The 21,464-nt window shown below is 41.1% G+C and overlaps 1 protein-coding gene across 1 annotated transcript in view; it reads left to right on the top strand.

The window, feature by feature from the left end:
• atp8b1 (ATPase phospholipid transporting 8B1) overlaps positions 1 to 21,464 on the top strand; it is a 44,432-nt gene that overhangs the window by 20,611 nt on the left and 2,357 nt on the right. The window contains exons 8-29 of the mRNA XM_012880951.3: positions 1,830 to 1,900; positions 2,508 to 2,590; positions 3,978 to 4,136; positions 4,464 to 4,552; positions 5,423 to 5,613; positions 5,929 to 6,013; positions 6,375 to 6,498; positions 7,186 to 7,229; positions 7,527 to 7,683; positions 7,800 to 7,988; positions 9,473 to 9,585; positions 9,684 to 9,848; positions 9,938 to 10,049; positions 10,144 to 10,219; positions 10,891 to 11,026; positions 12,441 to 12,563; positions 12,748 to 12,904; positions 12,987 to 13,210; positions 15,054 to 15,137; positions 17,954 to 18,199; positions 18,418 to 18,556; positions 18,748 to 18,878. Of these exons, the coding sequence (XP_012736405.2) occupies positions 1,830 to 1,900; positions 2,508 to 2,590; positions 3,978 to 4,136; positions 4,464 to 4,552; positions 5,423 to 5,613; positions 5,929 to 6,013; positions 6,375 to 6,498; positions 7,186 to 7,229; positions 7,527 to 7,683; positions 7,800 to 7,988; positions 9,473 to 9,585; positions 9,684 to 9,848; positions 9,938 to 10,049; positions 10,144 to 10,219; positions 10,891 to 11,026; positions 12,441 to 12,563; positions 12,748 to 12,904; positions 12,987 to 13,210; positions 15,054 to 15,137; positions 17,954 to 18,199; positions 18,418 to 18,556; positions 18,748 to 18,878 (2,898 nt within the window). The remainder of the gene's footprint in view (positions 1 to 1,829; positions 1,901 to 2,507; positions 2,591 to 3,977; positions 4,137 to 4,463; positions 4,553 to 5,422; positions 5,614 to 5,928; positions 6,014 to 6,374; positions 6,499 to 7,185; positions 7,230 to 7,526; positions 7,684 to 7,799; positions 7,989 to 9,472; positions 9,586 to 9,683; positions 9,849 to 9,937; positions 10,050 to 10,143; positions 10,220 to 10,890; positions 11,027 to 12,440; positions 12,564 to 12,747; positions 12,905 to 12,986; positions 13,211 to 15,053; positions 15,138 to 17,953; positions 18,200 to 18,417; positions 18,557 to 18,747; positions 18,879 to 21,464) is intronic.

Here is a 21,464-nt window from a genome sequence, read left to right as displayed (position 1 = left end):
ATTAAAACCTGTTGGGATTCCTGAATAGACATTATGAGCGCTAAGAAACAGCGTGTCTGATATCATTTTGAAGTTGACATGTTGTTTTCCTGTCCAACAACATTTTGATCTATTTGCCGAGGATTAGTATTGCATTTGCTGTTTAGTCAACTGTCTAACAATTTATTTTTTTAATTGCTAAATCTTTAGTTGGGAGGTTTTGCAGCAGGCCAAGATATCTTTTCAAAACAGTGTTATTAAAGATGACTCGGGTACAACTCCACAACGCTGTTGACAGAAATCTTTTAGTCAACCACAAACAGAGCCATACAATTCAGAAAACTTCATTACATTGAGATTTTCTGAATTCTCCAACAGTCAACTTGACCCAAAGAAAGGATGTTGTTTATCACATGTTGGCTCAACTTTGCAGGCTCTTGGCAGGCCATCTTCCCTAAATCAAATGGTTTACACGTTTGGTTAACAGAAATTCATATCAACATGAGCTTGAGCAAACAGTTTCTGGATTATGTTCCCCAGCTAGACAATTGCTTCTACTTCTAATGATTAACAAGTCTAAGTTAAACCAACTGGACTTCCTCAATAGTCGTTGACATGCAATTGCTATAACAGCGCTGCTATTTAAAATAAGCAGCATTCAAAATTTATTAACCTAGAAGTATTTAACATCATTGCTAATAGCATATCTAGCCTTAACCTGCTGGATTTGAATTTCTGTACTTGACTTTGGGATCATAATTCAAACCATCATATTGGCTTATAAGATAGCTGGATAACAGTTGCTTGCTAGGTATTAGCTTTGTCATGCTAATCGTTAGCATATCGAGTTTAACCAACTGGACGTTCATGAGAGCATATTCTACAATGCTAATAACTTTCAGATTACATGTTATTGGCACCCTAGCTAGAACATTGCTCTCCTTTTAATATAAATGCTAATGATTAACAAATCTAGCATTAACCAACTAGATTGGACTTTGCAGCGGTAGCTTGGTGTTAGCATGTCCATGGCGCGACGGCTACATTAGTCGCTATCTAGACTTATCACTGTAATGCTAGCAGTCAGTTTATGTCTGTGACAAAACAAAATAAACAATTACAAGAAAATATATTTAAAAATCGGATTTAAAACTTTATTTCATTATTTGATTTGTAAATTGGTCATCATGGACAAAAACAAAAATCTATTTTATAGGATCCTCAAGAAATCTTTAGTATTTTAAATATTATGATATTTTGTCTCTGTAATTTCTCTATAATTTATCACCAGATGCATGTTTCTGTATTTTGTGCATGGTTTGAAATTGTATGAAGAAAATGTCCTCCGATTCTTTAATGCCCCATTTAACTGAAATGGGTACCTTGAGGGACATTATACTAAGGTGCCAACAATGTTCAAAATGTAAACTTTGAAGCTGAAATTGTACTTGTTGTTTGAGCAAACAGCAAATAGTTATTTGTTTTATTTAGTGCTAGGTGTTTGCATGTTGATTTAAAGATTTGGATAATTGTCTTCCCTGATATTAAATGCCAATGTTGGCATAATTAGTTTAACAATGATTGATTTTTCTTTGATTTTTCCCCCCAGAAAAATGTAGCATTGCGATGCTACTACTCATTCAATTTGTGGTATTTTATTATTTACCCTAACCATCTTTTATTTTTACAAATTTCAGCTACACAGTATTATTATTATTATTATTATTATTATTATTATTATTATCATCTGTAATTGAATGTTGATCATCATTTGATGGCGTTAGAAAAGAAAAGTGTTGGTTTATTTTTAAATTCACCTGAATACTAAACCCATTTATTTGTCTTTTCAGGCTGACATCCTGTTGTTGTCCAGCTCCAACCCAAACAGCTTGTGTTATGTAGAGACAGCTGAGCTTGATGGGTAAGAGTTGCTCTCCTTTTATCTAATGGTAACGCAATAAAACGGGGCTTAATATTAAGTATTTTTTGTATTTTGCTTCTAATTCAAACAATAATGGAGAATTTCTCAACATCATTTCCACCACTGATGGGTGGTGTTTCTTCCTTGGACATTCTTAGTTTAAACATTTTTTTTCCTGATTGCTCAGTCAACAACATTACTCAGCGATGAGCAAAGTTTTAATTTGATAAGAACTTACCGATGACAGGTGAGTTTCACCCTGGCTTCGCTGTTTGACTTTGCAGTTTATTCTGAGATTACATGTGAAAAAACAAACTCAACTTAAACAAAGTGTACAGGCGTTCCCATTAGAACAAAGTTCCAGTTACTGGCAGCCAAACAGGAATTCCAACCGCCATTGTTCATGAGCAACATCCATCAAAATGAAACATTGATCAGTTAGTTTTTATATATTTCAGTCAGTCTAATTTACACACAGTCCTCTGTTAATCTTAAAATGTTGAAGTTTTATTTTTTTCTAAATTTGAATGCGGCTCCGGTTCAGTGAACATTGCTTGCTCAGGACTTTGAAATAATAATAATTATTATTATTATGATGATGTTGCAGAGAAACCAACCTGAAATTTAGGATGGGTCTCCGTGCGACGGATGAGAGACTGCAGGAGGAGAACCAGCTAGCGAGGTTCGACGGTAAGCGTGCCTCACGTCTCCACGCTGGTGTGGAGATGGATGCAAATGCTTTTATTTCAAAACACTAACATGCTCATCCTTCAGCCATTTTAAACAGGTTAGACGAAATGAAACAATTTGGGCATTCGTTTATGAATAGTGTCGCCACACCTCTGTATCATAATAGAATTGTCATGAATTTTGTGCTAAAATGATTTGTCCTGTTTGTAGTTTAAACGGGACACAGGTGGTTTATCCCTTATTCCTGATCTGTAATCCGAAAGGGAGGGACATTTTATTTTTTTGAAGTTTATGAATTTTAATAAATTTTTCATTTGATAAACATGGTTTTATGAAAAAAAAATGTTTTTGTTTAAATTGTATGGTCACCATGCAATTGTGCTGATTTTTACAGCTGCATATTTTGGGTTCTTTTAGTCACCTTCAGTAAAAAAAAAAAAAAGAGAATGCATCCACTGTTGCTTGTTATGTAAAAGTCTAGTATTCATTGACCTATGGCTCTATAAACAGTTCATACACTGGAAATTTCTGAAAATATTTGAGGGTTCAGTCCAAAAATCCAACATGCATAAACTTCTTTGTTGGCTCTAGTACAGCTTTAAAGCCTATTATTAACTATAATGTGTTAATATCAGAGGAATGTGCTGAGGAATGAAATGTAACATGTAACAGCAGCTAAGGCTACTCTCCATTTTTCTGGAAAGGATAGGCGACTTTCTTTCCATCAGACTAAAATAGACAAGAATATTTAGAGTTAAACAGGAGAACGGGTCAGGTTAGAGGTTCTGGAGATGGTTTGGACTCCAGAGGAGGGATGCTGAGGCTGGAGCTGCCAGGCAGGAGATAAATGGCTGCAGGTAAAGAGGACATGAAGGTAGCTGGTGTGAGAGAAGATGATGCAGAACACTGCTAAAAAAGAACTATAAGTAAGAAAGAATTTCTTCAAATCAGTGTGTTTGTCCTTGATTTCAGCAGGTAAATACGATTACCTGCCAAGGGAATTAGTATTTTTACCCCTAAAGTAAGATAATTAGATGTACTGCACTTGAAATAAGATGCAACAATCTTATTCCATTGGCAGATAATCTTGTTTACCTGCTCAAATCAAGGGCAAATACACTTATTTCAAGAAAATTTTACTTGCTTTTAGTTCTCTCTTTGCATTAAAGATAGAGATAGATGGAGACAGATGACTCGCTGTGGCGACCCTGAAAGAGAGAAATCCAAAGACCTGTAACTATTTAATTTGTAACCAATTCAAATGGCATTACTGTGTAATACTCTTTAGAAATATGTTGAGTAAATTATCAAATAACTTTACTAAAAGTGTGAATGATTGTCTAATAATTGTAGTCACTTTTTTCCCTTCTTTTTGTCTGATTTGTAGCTCTAATCGAATGTGAGGAGCCTAACAACCGTCTGGACAAGTTCACCGGGATGATGTTGTGGGATGACGAGCGTTATCCGCTGGAACTGGACAACATGCTGCTGAGAGGCTGCAAAGTCCGAAACACCGACTACAGCCACGGGGTGGTGATCTTCGCAGGTCTGTAGGACCAGGAGTTGGGTTGTACTGAGATCAAGTCATTTCATTTTCAGTTTAGTGTTAGGGTTGGATTACCTAAAAATATCAGTGGTCTTAGTTGTGCCTTAATATAATAAGCCTTTAGGTAAGGTAATGCGACCTTCTCTATAGTTTTAGTTGGCTGTAGACTCTTGTTTTCATTTCTAGGTCTCCTTTCTTGCCAACTGCATCTCGAAAGAAGTCAATAAATTTGGGAAAGATGAACTAATTTCTCGTAAATTCTAGCTGTGTAAAGTTGCGATGTGTGGTTGTGACGTGGCTATTAAAGCTTACCGTTTGCTGTTGTAGGAGCCGACACTAAAATCATGAGGAACGGTGGCAAAACGAGGTTCAAGAGGACCAAAATTGACGAACTGATGAACTACATGGTTTACACGGTAAGGCTGAGACATAATTTCAATTTTATTCATTTATATGATGATTTAGACTGTGCAGATTATGTGTTACAATTTCCTGGTTCAAAATAAAAGATCAGGTCAATGAGAAAGACACCCAGTTGGTTCCACACAGGAACCAACTGGGTGTCTGACTGGATATATATATATATATATATATTGTGTTTGTCAACACCAAGTCAAATAAATCCTTGTAAGTGCAAACCTACTTGGCAATAAACTTGATTCTGATTTTGGCATTGTAAAATCAAACTTTGAAAAATCAAACACTGCCAAATCTCTTTTTTTTATGTGGTTGCAAGAGATTTTTCACTGAAAAATTAGACACTGAAAAATCAAACATTGTTACAAAGTAAAAACTTATGATGATTTTCTAATTTTATGCCTTCCATTTATCCGGTACTCCTCATCGTCTACCTGCTGTCACTGGTTTAGCTCCATGTCGCTACAATCAATGGCTGTATAAGCTAAAGAAGATGATATTAATTAAAATAATACCCTTGTGGTCGAGCAGCGGTACTTGACCGGAGCTTTCCATAAGTTCAAAGCAGGTAGAGGAGGAGGACCAGGGAACAATGAAGGGGCTTAAATTTAGCCCCGCCCCCAACGCCAAAACAACGCCAGCTTGTAGTGACATCGTGGCTGAAGGAGCTCTGCAGTGACACTGAAAACATAATGCAGCATAAAATGTTAATGTTTGACAATGTTTGATTTCACAGTGCCAAATCTGTTCAATTTCACTGCTTTAAACTGTCACTGTTTTAGCTCCATACAGAGGAGGATCTGTACTGTGGCGCCCCCTAGAGGGAACGGCCATAACAAGGAGTGAAAAACTGGACTTTCTCTCTGCAGATCTTTGCTCTGCTCATCCTGGTGGCAGCCGGTCTGGCCATTGGTCACACCTTCTGGTACGAGCAGATCGGATCCAAGGCCTGGTATCTGAATGACGGTAAAAGCTACGACGCCTCCTACAGAGGCTTCCTCAGCTTCTGGGGTTACATCATCGTCCTCAACACCATGGTGCCCATTTCACTCTATGTCAGGTCAGTAAAGCTTCCCGTTGGTCCCAATTAGTCCCAAATCAAATGGAACGAACCTCAGTTTGTGAGCAGAGGTTTATTGGGATTCAGCTCAGTTTAATTAATTAGTTTTATTTGAACCTTCAGATTACATTAACATTTCACTAGACGTTTAAGTTGCTGAGCTCAAATATTTTTTTCACCTAGTCTGGGAGTTTTCAGTTATTTTGATTGGAAGTTTTATTTTGTCTGCATGACTGTTAGTAGTTTGTTTAATCGTGCTTTTATTTGAGATGTCCAGTGAGTGCTAAAATAACAGCAGTTCTGCTTGGCGTGCAGCGTGGAAGTGATCCGTCTGGGCCAGAGCAAATTCATCAACTGGGACCTGCAGATGTACTATGCAGAGAAGGACACACCAGCTAAGGTACTTTGATCAAACTTCTTATTCGCCTGTTTAGGGGGTAGAAAAAGAAAAACAGTTAACCCCTGTGAGAATCAACTTGGTTCAATTTGCCCGTCACTCTACACTTGAATTTTTACATTTTTGGGCCAGAGGATATTTTATTCTAATCAGAAGTCTCCATGCTGGCGTTAACAAAGGGCAGTATTCTTCAAAGTGAAAACTGCTAAAACTCCTGCTTAGAAACGCCGATGTTAATAATTCACTCAAATGCTTTAATTAGCAGCATCCCGCTGTCGTTTACCATCTTAAATCTTATGAAAGGACTGACACCAACAACAAACCTCGTTGCTTCCTGCGTTCATGTTTATTTTTTTCTGCACAGGCCCGAACGACCACCCTAAACGAGCAGCTCGGGCAGATCCAGTACATCTTCTCTGACAAGACGGGAACTTTGACGCAGAACATCATGCAGTTTAAGAAGTGTACCATCGCGGGGCGAAGTTACGGTACGGGGCACGCTGTTATTTTCCTACTACTCTGTAAGGCTAACAGCGGCGCAACCAGAAACGCTGGAATTGGGGACGTTTCTGGGGGCAGGTGGTCCAAATTGGAGACTGTCCTTAGAAATCGGACACGTATGGTCACCCTGGTGTGGCTACTTCCTGTTTGATTTTGTTAGCATTGTAACTTGTGGTTTTAGGACTGAATTTAGTTATTCTGACGTGAGATGCTGGAATTGCTAAACAATGCTGAATTTGAGGCTATTGCTAAGTGTGTGGCTAGCAAGGAGGCTAGCACTGCTAAACCCTTTTGTTGAGGTTGTTTTTACCTAACGGTTCATCATCGGTGGGGAGCTTGAAGTAGAGCCACTGCTTCTCCACATTGAAAGGAGTCGATTGAGGTTTGGGCATCAGATCAGGCGACTCCCTTTGGGAAGTTTTGTACAGGCGTAATAAACTTGGAGAACTCTTTAGGGAAGGCCAATAAATCACTGAAGGGACTATCTGGCATGAAAACCCCTTGGGATTTCTGAGAATGAGCTGGAGGATGATGTCGGGTAAAGGGATGGTCTGGGTTTCCCTCTTGTATCGGTTACCCCTGTGACCCGATCTCTGATTAAGTGGAACACAATAGATGTTTGACTGATGCATTTTGTTCTTATTCAATTTCTGCTTTTTCTTATTTTTAAACAGGAGAACCAACCACTAAAGAAGGAGTGAAGCTGGAAAAAATAAAGGTATTAATTCACACTTAGAATTTCCGTTTCTTTCTTAAATATACCTTAGTTATTTTTGTCATGGGAAGAATATAAAAACATTAACTACCTCATCCTATATGATGATGTTGGGTTAATGTTGAATATCTGGCATTTACCAGGTTCTTAAATGATTAAAGTCTAACTACAAGGGTATAAAACACACAGATGTCACAATTTTATTTATTAATCCATGGAAACTTCATAAATGGGCAGATCGTATCCAGAACATAAACTGTATAAAAAAAGAAATGCATTTCTGCCTTTTTCGTCTGTTAGCCGGTGGACTGGGGCTGGAACAACCTCGCGGACAAGAAGTTCGATTTCGTGGACCACTTACTGGTTGAGCTGATTAAATCCAAGAAGGACAAAGATGCTCTGGAGTTCTTCAAGCTTCTCTCGCTCTGCCACACAGTCATGGTGGAGAACAACGACGGTAAACCCTAAATCTTTTGGAGAAGGGTGAAGAAACCTGACTGGCAACTGTTTTAGTTCAGGGATTTATACAAAAGGGAAAACTGCCCCTGACAGATTTTTGTGCTCTGGTTCCAGGCGAGCTGGTGTATCAGGCTGCGTCTCCTGACGAGGGCGCTCTTGTGACGGCGGCCAGGAATTTCGGCTACGTCTTTCTCTCCCGAACCCAGGACACGATCACCATCTCGGAGATGGGACATGAGAAGACCTACGAGATGCTGGGGCTGCTCGACTTCAATTCCGACCGCAAGCGCATGTCTATCATCTGTAAGAACGACAAACCGAGTTTAGCAGAGTCTGTTAATGAGCAGGGAGAGAGAGATATGTGGGTTTATCTGGACTGGGTATCGCTTAGTATTGGATAAAGATGAGCTCCTTCCACCTGAACAAGAAATATTTTACTCATGTTATCCTTCCTGCTGGAAGATTCCCATTATTAGACCAATGGTTGGGTGTAGAAGTTTGAATTCATTGTCTATTTTCTCCAATCCACCAAATTATAAATCCAGACTCAAAATATATACATGCATTTGACTAAATCTTTTCCTAAATTTAAGTTCTGGAAGGTACTTCAACTGGACAAGGCCAGGACCTGATTGAAGCACAATAAGGTTCGGTTCGTCAGTACCGTTTGACTAGTACTCTAATCAGTTCCTAAACATTTCCTGCTGGGCCTTTTGGTTTACAAGAAAGTTTTTGCGACCCCTTACCCCACTCAATCCCACACCCCACTCCCCGGGAAACCTTTTCAACATCTGAATAAATAATGATCAACTGCAGTAAAATGCTTGATGCTGAAAATAACCTACAATCTCCTTTATATCACAAACCTACATTTTAATTGTAATTATTTTCAGTTTGACTGTTTACTATGTTCCACATTGGTATCAAACAATTTTTTCGTTTTTTGAAAATGCGTCTAGAAATTGGTAATTTATTCAATTAATTTCCACCATGCAGCTCTTGCAATTAAACTGGACCCCTCTAGGGGGCGGACTCTCCACTTAATAAGAACCACCACTCTTATAAATATGAGCTCAGAAAGGGCGTAAGAACAACTATTTTAAATGTACACAAGCTGGTGAAAGACTTATGGGAAGCGGTTTTTCTAAACCGGAGCAATAAAGTTGTTCAGACGTGTCGCCACTTTGGTCCAGTAGGTGATGGATGAAAGGAAAGATGAAATTTCAGATGAAAGAAAAAGATGTTGGTTGTGATGTTCAAGAACAATCCAGAAAAAACAAAGGCTCAAGTCTGCCATCGTAATCGTCGTTTTAGATGGTTAAATCTTATCTACAGTCAGGAAAAGGGTCATAAACATGTTCAAATTGGGTTTTGGAAGAGATGAAGCTGGTTCACAGAAATCCTTCTGGGATGGTCGTCCCAAAGCTCCAACTGTAACCACTTAAAAATGTATGGATTATGCCTAAAAGCAGAGTCAGAGCTGGGAAACGACCAACCAATGGCAAAAAGAATGGTCCAATATCCAGCTAGATTGATTTCAGAAGCTGGTTGATGGCTACAAAACACACGTGTATGTTTAAGTCATTATGTATAGTTGTGACCCTGTCTGGATGAGAGAAAATCCACCGTAAATTCAACGTTTCTACCAAACTTTGCACAGTGGGGTTTGGTGTGGAGGTAAAGATGTTCTGAGGACAGACGTTGCTTCTCGTTTAGAATATGCTAGCAGCATGTTTTCATGACTCCAGCCGTTCTGAGGTGACCTCCTGGTTTTCTCGTTTTTCCAGTGAAGTTTCCCGACGGCCGTATTCGTCTGTACTGTAAAGGAGCCGACACGGTCATCTATGAGCGACTCTCCCCGAACAGCAGACACAGGGACACCACCCAGACCGCCCTGGATGTGAGTCCACGTCACGTCACCGCTCTGGTAGCAGCCAGACTACTCTGGCAGGAAACAAGTAAATGTAGGTTTTTAATTCTCGTTTTTTTGTCTTTCAGTTGTTTGCAAACGAGACCTTGAGGACACTCTGCCTGTGTTACAAAGACATCAGCGTCAGCGAGTTTGAGGCTTGGTCCCGGAAACACAAGGAAGCCCAGGTGGTCATGGTGAACCGAGAAGAAGCCCTGGACAGAGTTTACGAGGAGATCGAGAAGGACTTGATGGTGGGTGGAAAGCACATAAATGGACTTCAACAGTTTAAGATCCAGCTGTGTTTAGTATTTATTCATTGTTTTCTTAAAATGGTCTTCAGCTGATTGGGGCAACCGCCATCGAGGATAAGCTTCAGGAAGGAGTTCCAGAGACCATCTCCAAACTGGCCAAGGCTAACATCAAGATCTGGGTCCTCACTGGCGATAAGAAAGGTAACTTCCCCTTCAGACGGCAAAGGAGAGAGGCTCTGATGCCACGTCCTTGTAAAAGCTGCGATTAACCCAAGATGTTTTCTCTTCCCTACAGAGACGGCAGAAAACATCGGGTATTCCTGCTCCCTTCTGACAGATGACATGCAGATCCACTATGGAGAAGATGTTAAGTGAGTTGGTCTTAATTCCTACAGCTTCAACAGACTTTACCAGTCAGAATATATTCTAGGTATTAGGGATGCTCAATGGTATCAGCATAACAATAGGTAGGGAAATGGCTAAAATGGTCCACTGGGTGTAGTGCACCTCTATACTCTAGAAGTTCCCAAAGGTATTTCCCAGTTTGGCTAAAATCAATCCTTTAGCTCTCAAACTCTCAGTCCTGGCAAAACACTGTTCACACTGAGCCTGGTTCTAGTTCTGCTGGATGTTCTCCTCCCTGTTAAAGGGGAGTTTTCCTCTCCACTGTCGCTACATGCATGCTCGGTATGAGGGATTGCTGCAAAGCCATCAACAATGCAGACGACTGTCCACTGTGGCTCTACGCTCTTTCAGGAGGAGTGAATGCTGAAAGTGAATGACTGGATGTAACCTGCTGGGCCTCCTTAGATATCAAACTTTGGACCAACCTGTCTGGAGGATTTGATTAAAATTGACTTTATTCCTTGAGAGGATGTGTTGCAAATTGCCGATAAACTGAATTGAATAGCTAATCCTGAACATTTTGTAGCGTTGTTTTGCCCAGACATCCAAGAGAAAGTTTAACATAAGAGTATCGACATGTGACAATAAGCTTTCTTTCTCTATAATGAATGTTGTGTTTTTTGGGGGAAATTTGCAGCACAAAGCTGAGGACCCGTCAGGAAAAAAGAAGAAATGAACCTCCATCATCGTTTCGACCCGGCAAGAAGAAGCCTGCTGAACTTTTCTTCCCTGGATCTGGCAAAAATGCTCTCATCATCACTGGAGGATGGCTGGTTAGACTCATTCTGTTACAGAGTTGTTTGAAAATGTAAAACTTTCCCACCCAATTCTGCGGGCAGTACCTAACGCAATGTGTTGTTTCCTGAAAAGTTCCTTTAATGTTTCAGGAGTGAGCACCTTCTCTCTAAGACATTCCCCGTTGATTAATAATCATCATCTGTCTCATTAAAACCTCAATTTTTATTCCATCAATGAAATGTGTCCTCTGCGTTTAACCCGGCCGTCAGGGAGCAGTGGGCCGACACCCAGGAGCATTCTGGGGCTAAGGGTCTTGCTCAAGGACCTAGAGATGCAGTTAGTGGGATTTGAACCTGGGCACTGCTAAGCTACTGCTCTCCTGTTTACCTTACCTTAGTGAAGCAGCTTGGTTAGTTTCCCAGGGAGCAGAGGTGGGTAGAGAAGCCAGAAATCTTACTCAGGTAAGAGGGGCACTACTTCAACATATTTCTACTCAAGTCAAAGTAAAAAAGTATCCAACCAAGAAATTGCTAAAGTAAGAGTAAAAATGTTTTTGGTTAGAACGCTACTCAAGAACTGAGTAAATATTTATAACAACTGATTTAAAATTTAAAAATTATGTAATTGGTCAGGCCAAAAATATTAAATTATGTACAAATTCTGGTATTCTAATGACGAACATAAAACATTTACAAACAATAACAATTACAACGTAACAAATTCAGGTAGAAGAAACACTTTTTTAAACAATGTTTTTCAACATAAAACTTATGAAACAAAGTAGTTAATGTAGATACAGTAAGTTAGAACAGTGCAAAGTGCTTCCATTGACAATATTTACAGTTTACTGTACGTTGATTTGACCTGTAAATGGCTCAGTGAGCTCAGCAGATGGTAAATAACTTTAAAAAAACATGTGTACAAATAAGAAATCTTACCGTAATATAAACTGTAGATGTGTCTCTCTGGTGCATTTTATTGTTGAAACAAGTTTCTTTATTCAGTGAAGTTACTCACAGTGGATAGGGCAGCCAGACATTTTACACAACTAAGAGCAGTGATACTACTTCATAGTATTTACTCAAGTAAAAGCAAGAAGTACAGTGCAATAAAACTACTCCCAGAAGTAGATTTTCTTCAGAAAGTTACTTAAGTAAATGTAACTGAGTAAATGTAACTAGTTACTACCCACCTCTGCCAGGAAGTACCCTTCAGGTGTTTCCTGTGGACTACTAGGTTACCAGTCACCTCATTAATCCCGCCCAGTTTGGAAACGTTTCCTGTAGGTTATGGGAAAGTCGTACCTCTGAAACTGATAAAGAAATGCAATTCCCAAAAGTAACCTTTTATGTTCTGGGAAAATACACTCTGTATTGTCCTTTTTGGTCCGTTTATCAAAAATATATATTTTTTTTCTTGCGAACTCATCGCTACGTTTTGTTTTCTTAGAACGAGATTCTTTGTGAGCAGAAGAAGAAACGCCGCAGGCTTCGTCTTCGCCGTTTAGGAAAGAGACAAACTCCCAGCAACCCCCAGGATCCGATGAACGACTGGGAAAAGGAAATGAGACAAGTAAGACTAACATCTGCAAGCACACTGCCTGTTGTCATGTCGTCCCTGCAAAAACACACGCAGCGTGCTATTTACAGTTTTATGGCTGTAAAAATCCATGTGTAGCTAGTGTCTTTACCCACTGTGGGCCACTAGAGGGAGCTGGTGCGCCTTAACTTGAGAGCGTCACGTTTTTGTCCCGCAGATAGACTTTGTGGACATGGCCTGTGAGTGCGAAGCAGTGATCTGCTGCCGCGTCACACCGAAACAAAAGGCTAACGTTGTGAGTTTGGTGAAGAAGTACAAGAAGGCCGTGACGCTGTCCATCGGAGACGGAGCCAATGACGTCAACATGATCAAAAGTAAAAGACGCACACGACCCGATAGCACTTCTTAGTTTCTGAGCCGTCCTCCTAAAACCTCGTCCGTCTCCTGTCCCTCCAGCTGCAGACATCGGCGTGGGCATCAGCGGTCAGGAGGGGATGCAGGCCGTCATGTCCAGCGACTACGCCTTCGCCCAGTTCCGTTACCTGCAGCGCCTCCTGCTGGTGCACGGTCGCTGGTCCTACATCAGGATGTGCAAGTTTCTGCGTTTCTTCTTCTTCAAGAACTTCGCCTTCACCCTGATCCATTTCTGGTATTCCTTCTTCAGCGGATACTCCTCTCAGGTCAGAGGCGCTGCACACATCTCCTCCATACAGTCCCATAAACTGATCTGTCTGAGTCTGAGGGTTCATGATTACAATCTGACATCTGTTCTTTTAGACTGAAGTGGTTGAACGTTTAAGAAAAATCAACATAATGTAAAAGAGCACAAAGTGAGAGCTTTTGAGTGTGTGATCAAGATGAAACACAAGAGGCCCATTTCCTCGTATCAGCGGCACCAGACCGCTTCATTTCAGTGCTTTCTCCCTTGACCAGGTTTTGCTTTTCTCTTTATTGGGTCACGCATTTAGAAAGATCTGCGTTGTTGCCACCATCTATATAAAACATTGTTTACTGTTCCCTTTTATATTTTTCTCTCTGAAACCTTGGACTCATTCGACACTCTGTCCAATATTAGCGGACCAAGTGGAGACCTAAAAATCACCAGTTTCCAGTCGATAAACGGCATCTTAATCAGGGCTTTGAACCGGTTCAAGGAACGAAAACGAAAACCGGGAACTTTTTGTATTTTACAGGGAACAGAAACGAAACCGGAAACGTTATTATTTTTTTATGTTCTGGAACTGGAACACTTATTTAAAAATAATGGTAACTGGTTAATACCGGTTTTATTTCGTTCCTCAAAGTTTTCGTTTCCTAATTAACTAAAAAAAAAAAAAGTAATTATTTTCCTGCGCACGTTTAACCTGACTCTGCGAGCTGTATGTCGCTCCGCCTAGCTTCACTCACATCCATCTGGGACCTCTCCCATAGAGAGTGATTTCTCCAACCAATTTTATGGTCTGGCCAATCAGGACGCAGGGCTGGAGTTTCATAGATGTGACGTAGTGGAGACGCGACCGTGAGTGAGACTGTTTTGACAGCAATGGCGGCTCGTTGAGGAAGCAAGCGTTAACATTGATGCTGCTATTTCTTCCGTGTTGTCCAATCTACCTAATATTGTTTCATTAAAAGAACATCAGAGAACGGCTCTGAAGGCTTTTGTTGGTGGAAACCATGTTTTCGGCCTTCTCCCGACCGGATTTGGCAAGTTTTGTTTTCCGGGGCGCGTCCGTGGCGGTTAGCGGTTAGCGGTTAGCGTGACCCATGTTAGGAGGCTTTTAGTCCTCAACGCGATCGACTCCGACCCGTGGCTGTCTTTCCCCCTCTTCCTGTCAGCTCACTGTCAATAAAACGCGTGCCTGTAGAGCGGCAAACACATTTAAAAAAAAAAAGAAAAAGTTTAGTTTTTTCCTGCGTCGCTCTCACAGCGTCACGGGTTAGCTTCGGTGTGAGTGGTTGAAATAGCACGTCGATAAAAATGACAGACAAGTGGCTTATCCAATCATATGCAAGGAGTTTTGATAAGGTCCAGCCTTCAAAAAAGGCAATTCCTATGGAGATGTCCCAGATGGATGTGAGTGGAGCTAGGCGGAGCGACATACAGCTGGCAAGAGTCAGGTTAGCGCACGTTACCATGACGGCTGAGGTTCACTTCCTGTGTGACATCACATCACACTTTCGCTGACTGAATGGAGAGAGAGCGGTGTCTCCACTAGAGCTACACATCTTAAATAAGAGGTAAATTACGATCCATCGTTAAGTAAAACGCTCATTCCAAACACAATATCAATAGCTATATTTGTCAAACGAAAGGAACGAAATTAACCGTTCCGGGAACAGTATTTTTTTTGTTCTAACCGGTTCGGAAACGTCAATTTATTGGTGGAACTCATAACCGGAAACGTTATAATTCCGTTTCTGTTCAGAACGAACTGATTGGGGGGGAAAAAAAATCGTTTCAAAGCCCTGGTCTTAACCTTTATTGATTCAGCTTTATGAGAACTAGTGTCTATTCTCCTGCAGGTCGCCTATGAAGACTGGTTCATCACGCTCTACAATCTGGCCTACAGCAGCTTACCGGTTCTTCTTGTTGGACTCCTCGATCAGGTAAAGACTCGTCTCTCTGGATGACTGATTCACTATATGCTGCGGAAAGATCTGAAGCACTTTTTTAATTTACTCGTTTTTCAGTAATCCTGCCGTGTCGCTTTACAGAGAGCTGAGGAGGGTTCTGCAGTCATAATGTACATTACTGGCTAAATAATGTACATTATGACAATAGGGGATTTTTAAAAGAATCACTTAGAAATGGATAAAAGGAAGGCTGTTGATGCCGTCTGTGACATCCTCGCTAGGGCTAGAGAAAAACTGGCAGTTCCCAGGGAGAGCGCCGTGTAATTAGATAATCATGCAGGACCTGAACGTCTGCCACAATGAGCCGATATGGAATGGACGACCTGCAGCTCTATCACATCAGGCAGATCCAGCTGAAGCTTGTGGATGTTAATGTGCTTCAGAGTTAAGGCCCATTCATACCTCACGTAAAAGACGGATACGTGTGGAGTGTTTCATACGTTCTAACCGTCGATTTTGTCCGTATTTTGACACGAAAATTGGGAGCTTACGATTACGGACGAAACGGATCAATACGGAGCAATACCACCGGAAACGGTGGGGGCGCTATTGAGTTTGTAGTACAAAATGTCAACAACATCACGAAGAAGGTTATAATTCTGGGCTTTAAACAATGGCGGGATTCGAGGAACGACTTGCGGAGCTTGTCCGCAACTACCCACATTTATATGATGTGTCGTGTCCGGGGCACAGGGACAAACAAAAAGTTTACTTACGGAGCAAATACAACAAAATCACGTCTTGGACCGTCGCCATGTTTGATCAGTGACGAATTATTGGCGCCCAGCACCGCCACCTAGAGGAAATATTGGTTATTGCGCACCTCAACGGACGGAGGTATGAAGGAGTCAACAGAACGTACGGACAGAAACACGGACGTGTAGGCCAAACAAAGGGTATGAATGGGCCTAGAGACGGTGGAAACAGGGAGAGGATGGCAGCAGGAGAAGCGCTCATGGCTACGGGAATCGAACCTTGCTCACAGCAGCAGTAACTGCATGATTTTTACCTGAAGGATCGGAAACCGCCTGATATCTTGTGGTTGTGGGTTTGGTCGGTCAGTAGCGCCGCGTGTTCAACTAACGGACCACGTGACAACCGATGATGCATTCTGGTACTGAAGTTTACCTGGGAGTCCAGAAAGCAACTTAACGGGGAAAAACTGCTGTAAGGGTCTCAGCCTTAAAGGTTCCTGCAGACTGTGAGTTTCAGGAAGTAGCCCAGTTCCCGTTCCTGTGACCCGGTTCCAGGACCGGGGAAATAACTTGTAATTCCAGGAAATTATCCTGTGATTTTTATTTTATTTTACCTAAATATTTGTCAACCTGTATTTGATGATCTAAATCGGGTAAATCAGATTTAAGCAGAAATAGGAGTAATATGAGACTTTGATCCTCTATAAAAATGTCCTCATTATGCGTGCAGTGAAACTAATGTTGGTACTGCAGCTCCGATAGTCTAGTTTGGTTGGACTGAATATCTGGCAGAGCAGAAGCGGAATAAGTGCATGCATATACAATCATATTCAATGAATTAGAATATGCATTTCTAAGAGGTGACATTCCACGTCCCAAGAGCGAGCTTCTGCAGCCGGCTGTACCGATCCGTTGTGGTGAAGAGAGAGCTGAGCCAAAAGGCCAAGCTCTCGATTTACCGGTCGATCTACGTTCCTACCCTCATCTATGGTCACGAGCTTTGGGTCGTGACCGAAATAACGAGATCCCGGATACAAGCGGCTGAAATGAGTTTTCTCCGTAGTGTGTCTGGGCTCTCCCTTAGAGATAGGGTGAGGAGCTCAGTCATCCAGGGAGGACTCAGAGTAGAGCCGCTGCTCCTCCACGTCCAGAGGAGCCAGTTGAGGTGGCTCGGGCATCTGGTCAGGATGCCTCCTGGACGCCTCCCTGGTGAGGTGTTCCGAGCACGTCCCACCGGGAGGAGGCCCAGGGGAAGACCCAGGACACGCTGGAGGGACTATGTCTCCCTGCTGGGAACGCCTTGGGGTTCCTCCTGAGGAGCTGGCCCAAGTGGCCGGAGAGAGGGACGTCTGGGCCTCCCTAGCGGAAGAAAACGGGCGAACGGATGGGATTTCTAAGACGCTTGTTTGTCAGATTAAAAGGACTTTAAAAAAAAAAAACTAAAAAAAAAACTTTTAAGCAGGTATTAAAAATGCTTTTCATTTATTTCTGCATGCAAAATTTTGCTTTTCTATTGATTTGATGCAATATTTTAATCTTAAATGCTCTTTTTTTTTAGCTGTAGGTGGAAAAAAATCTAATTAACATGAATGCTCTAAAATATTAGTCTGTGTTAATCTATATAATGGTTTTCCCTTTGAACTGAGTTATTGAAATAAATTAACTTTTCAGTAACATTCTGATTATATTGAACGTGACTGTGTACGTTCTCCCTCCCATCCACCAGGTGGTGCTGCAGCACCATCTGCACCCCTGCAGGGCTCTTGTCTTTTGCGGAAATTGGATCCAAACTAACAGCATTAAAACTTTGCATCGTCCAAATAATGAAAGTTTTCATTTTAAAAATATGATAAAAATCTGTTTAAGCAACTTAATTTAGGTTTAAAATCAATTATGGTTTGTCTTTTTTCAGAAACTGGATCCAAACTAACAGCATTAAAAGCTTTGCATTGTCCAAATAATCAAAGTTTTCATTTTAAAAATATAAAAATCTGTCTAAGCAACTTAATTTAGGTTTAAAATTAATCATGGGTTTTAATTTGCAGAATTTAAACCGGTTTATTGACCACGTCTTTGTTCTTTTTTCCTCTGCAGGACGTGAACGACAGACTCAGCCTGAAGTTCCCAAAGCTCTATCTACCTGGCCAGCAGGGGTTGCTGTTCAACTACAAGAAGTTCTTCATCAGCCTGTTCCACGGCATCTTCGTGTCTCTCACCCTCTTCTTCATCCCGTACGGCGCGTTCCTGCAGACCATGGGTCAGGACGGAGAGGCTCCCTCTGACTACCAGTCCTTCGCTGTTGTCACCGCCTCGTCTCTGATTTTCACCGTGAACCTGCAGGTCAGACTGATCGCTTCAGTTCTTCTGCACTGCAGCTTTATCTGACACTAAGCAGAGATGGCTCCTTAGATCCATGAAGAGCTTCAGCTGTTTTCCTGTTTCCTCTGTACCGAACCAGCTGTTAGAACGAGAATATCACAAGTTTAGGAGAAACAAAACCCCGTAAAGGAGCATCCTTACTTCCCACAGTTTTAACTAAATCATCCGTCTCTCTTCAGATCTCTCTGGACACGTCGTATTGGACCTTTGTGAGCTGCTTCGCCGTTTTGGGGTCCATAGCCATCTACTTCGGGGTCATGTTTGACATCCACAGCGCGGGGATCCATGTTATCTTCCCATCGGTGTTCACCTTCACAGGTTGGTTTCTGAGAGCATCTTAGGCTGGACACCCCAAACATTTATTCAGCTCTACCTTTCACTAATTTAAAAAAGCAGAAGGAAATCATGGATATTTGGGTCCTTAATCTCCTCCTGCTTACATAGCAGCGTGATCTGCTCGGCGGTGGCGATTGAACCAGGAGAGCTGAATGTTGTGTCTGTGACTGTAGGTGCAGCGTCGAATGCCCTGCGTCAGCCCTATCTGTGGTTAACCATCATCCTGACGGTGGGGATCAGTCTGCTGCCCGTCGTCTGCATCCAGTTCCTCCATAAAACCATCTGGCCCTCGGTCGGAGACAAGGTGAGACCGGCTGATTGGTTTAACCCTCAATCCCAACACAGATTCCCATTAAGATAAATTCTGCCACTATTTACTGGTTTAAGACCAAAGTACTGGAGCCATTTGTGATCATTGAACATTTGGTTAAAATTAGAGCTGCATGATATTAGAAAACCAATCTTGCGACGCGTCATTCTTGTCCAATGTGAGCATCTGCATCGCTACGACTGGCTAAATAACACATTAGCATGAAATTCCAAGTTTAAATGGTTTCACAAGGTGTGCTGGTGGAGGGCCTCTCTTCCTCTTGTCTTCCAGTATATAAGGGTGTTCCACAAGGTTTAGTCCTAGTTCCCCTTCTTTTTTAATCTATAGTAACGGTTTAGACAGAAACGTCCCATATGCCAATTGTCATTTTTATGCAGATGATACTGTATTGTACTGGGCTGCCAACACAGTAAAACGTGCTTTTTAAAAGCTACCAGCAGCTTTTGATGTGGTACATTCTAATTTGAATGATTTCAAAGATTGTTTTAAATGTTTTCATAAATTTAAAGTAATGTTGTTCTGTCCTTTTTACAATTGTTGCAGCCCGTTATTACTTTTCACGGCTCTCCAATCGAAGTAGTATCTCAATATAAATATTTAGGTTTTATTAATGATGATTCTCTGGGTTTGCTCCCCATATTTGAGGCTAGAATGCGTCTTGTTGCTGCCACTTTTCTACCAAGTTTTGACTATGGTGATGTAATTTATATGCATGCATGTTCACACTGGTTGCATATGATGGATTCTATGCATCATGGAGCGTTACGTTTTATCGCTGGTCTAGGAGCTTCCCACAGCTGGATAAGGATTTCCTTATTCACCTGCAGACTCTGTCTCTGGTATAATTTCATTTACAAAGCCATCTTGGGTTTACTTCCCTTATCTTCTGTCTCTTGTTAATAGAAAATATTCAGGAGGTTAGTCTCTGTGTTCCAAGAGTTAATTTTACTAAATGTATCCGAGGTTCGCACTGATTATGGTTAAAAAAAATAATCTTTCCAGTTTGCAGCTCCCTCAGACTGGAACTTGAAGCTGAAGGATTTGGTCTCCTGTTTAAAAATCCCTTATATACATAAACAGTTTATAAATAAGGTGTCTGTTTGTAGATGTTTAGCCCAATTTTGAATCATTTCTTGACAAAATTGTATCTTTAATGTATTTATATGTCTGTAGTTTTTGATTAGAATTGTGTGATGTTGCCATTCTTGGCCAGGTCTCTCTTTAAAAAAAGAGATTTTTAATCTCAGTGAGATCTACCTGGATAAATAAAGGTTACATTCATACATTAAAACATTCAGGAAATGTTTGCCAACCATTACTGTGATATAAATTCACGCTGATATTGGGATAATGATCTGCAGACATTAGTTTCTGCTCGGCTCTCTGAAGGTCCCATCACAGGCAGGGTGAGGTCTGGGCTTTGACTAGGCCATTGCAGCGCCTTCATTCTTTGTCAGCCAATCGGTTGTAGATATGCCGCTTGTGTTTGGGATCATGACCCAGTCGGGACCAAGCTTCAGCTGTCGGATAGACGCACATTTAACAGGAGACCTCATGGTCCAATCAAACAGTGTGTGGGGGGGGGGGCTCAGGGACCAGATCCAGTTATGATGGCTCCACCGCCTTGTATCCCTGTACGGTCCTAGATTCCCCTCTTTGGCTTTTCAACATTGCCATCAGTGACCTTGTGATGGATTTGCTTTGGGGTCCAAACCTGGAAAGGTTGGCAGCGGTCTTAGATGTTTCTTCTCTTATGAAGGACTTCATAGTTTGGAAAATACCTCGTATCCCCCGCAGATTGAAGAACAGTTGCTTCCCTCGGGTCATTGTTTGCACAAGGCAGACCGGGAACAACAAAGTGCTGTAAAAACCAAAAAAACAAAGCTTCTGCTTTTCTAGAGCTGATGACGGTTAATCTGTTAATCTTAAATCCGATGTGCTCGGGGAAGGCGGGTCTTTGGTTCTCCACAACCACTATCGAACTATTTCCTTCTGTATAATTTTCACCTAAACTAGTGCACTCTCACAAACTCCCACAGGTGCTGGGTCCCAGGTATTAAATGTTCACTTATATACAGAAAGGCTATAATTTATTTATTTATTTTCTTTTACTTTCTTTTTTAGGTATCACATTACACATGTCATCTTAAATCAGGGGTGTCAAACTCATTTTGGTTGAGGGGCCGCATTCAGCTTTATCTGATCTAAAGAGGGCCACACGAGTAAACTCATTGCAAGATTAAATAGAACTAATAAATGTGGACTTGTTGTTGATTTTTATATTAAATTAATTTCACTTTTACACAATATATTATGAATAACCTCAGCGTTTTTAAGAAAAGTATGTGCAATTTCAACAATACTTTTACTCAGTTAAACATTTACTTGTGCATTATGCATAAGAACTGATCACAGTGATTGTACAATGTTGAAAAACATTTATTCACATTTTTTGGAACTTAAAAACACTGTCTTACATGACAAAATACATCAAACTGATAAAAATTAAGAAATGATTTGAATTTTTCCACACCTGAAGCTTAATCTGCTAATTAAAAC

The sequence above is a fragment of the Fundulus heteroclitus genome, chromosome 8, assembly GCF_011125445.2.
Source record: "Fundulus heteroclitus isolate FHET01 chromosome 8, MU-UCD_Fhet_4.1, whole genome shotgun sequence".
In the NCBI taxonomy this organism is placed as follows: Eukaryota; Metazoa; Chordata; class Actinopteri; order Cyprinodontiformes; family Fundulidae; genus Fundulus; species Fundulus heteroclitus.
This window is presented reverse-complemented; position numbering and strand designations above follow the sequence as displayed.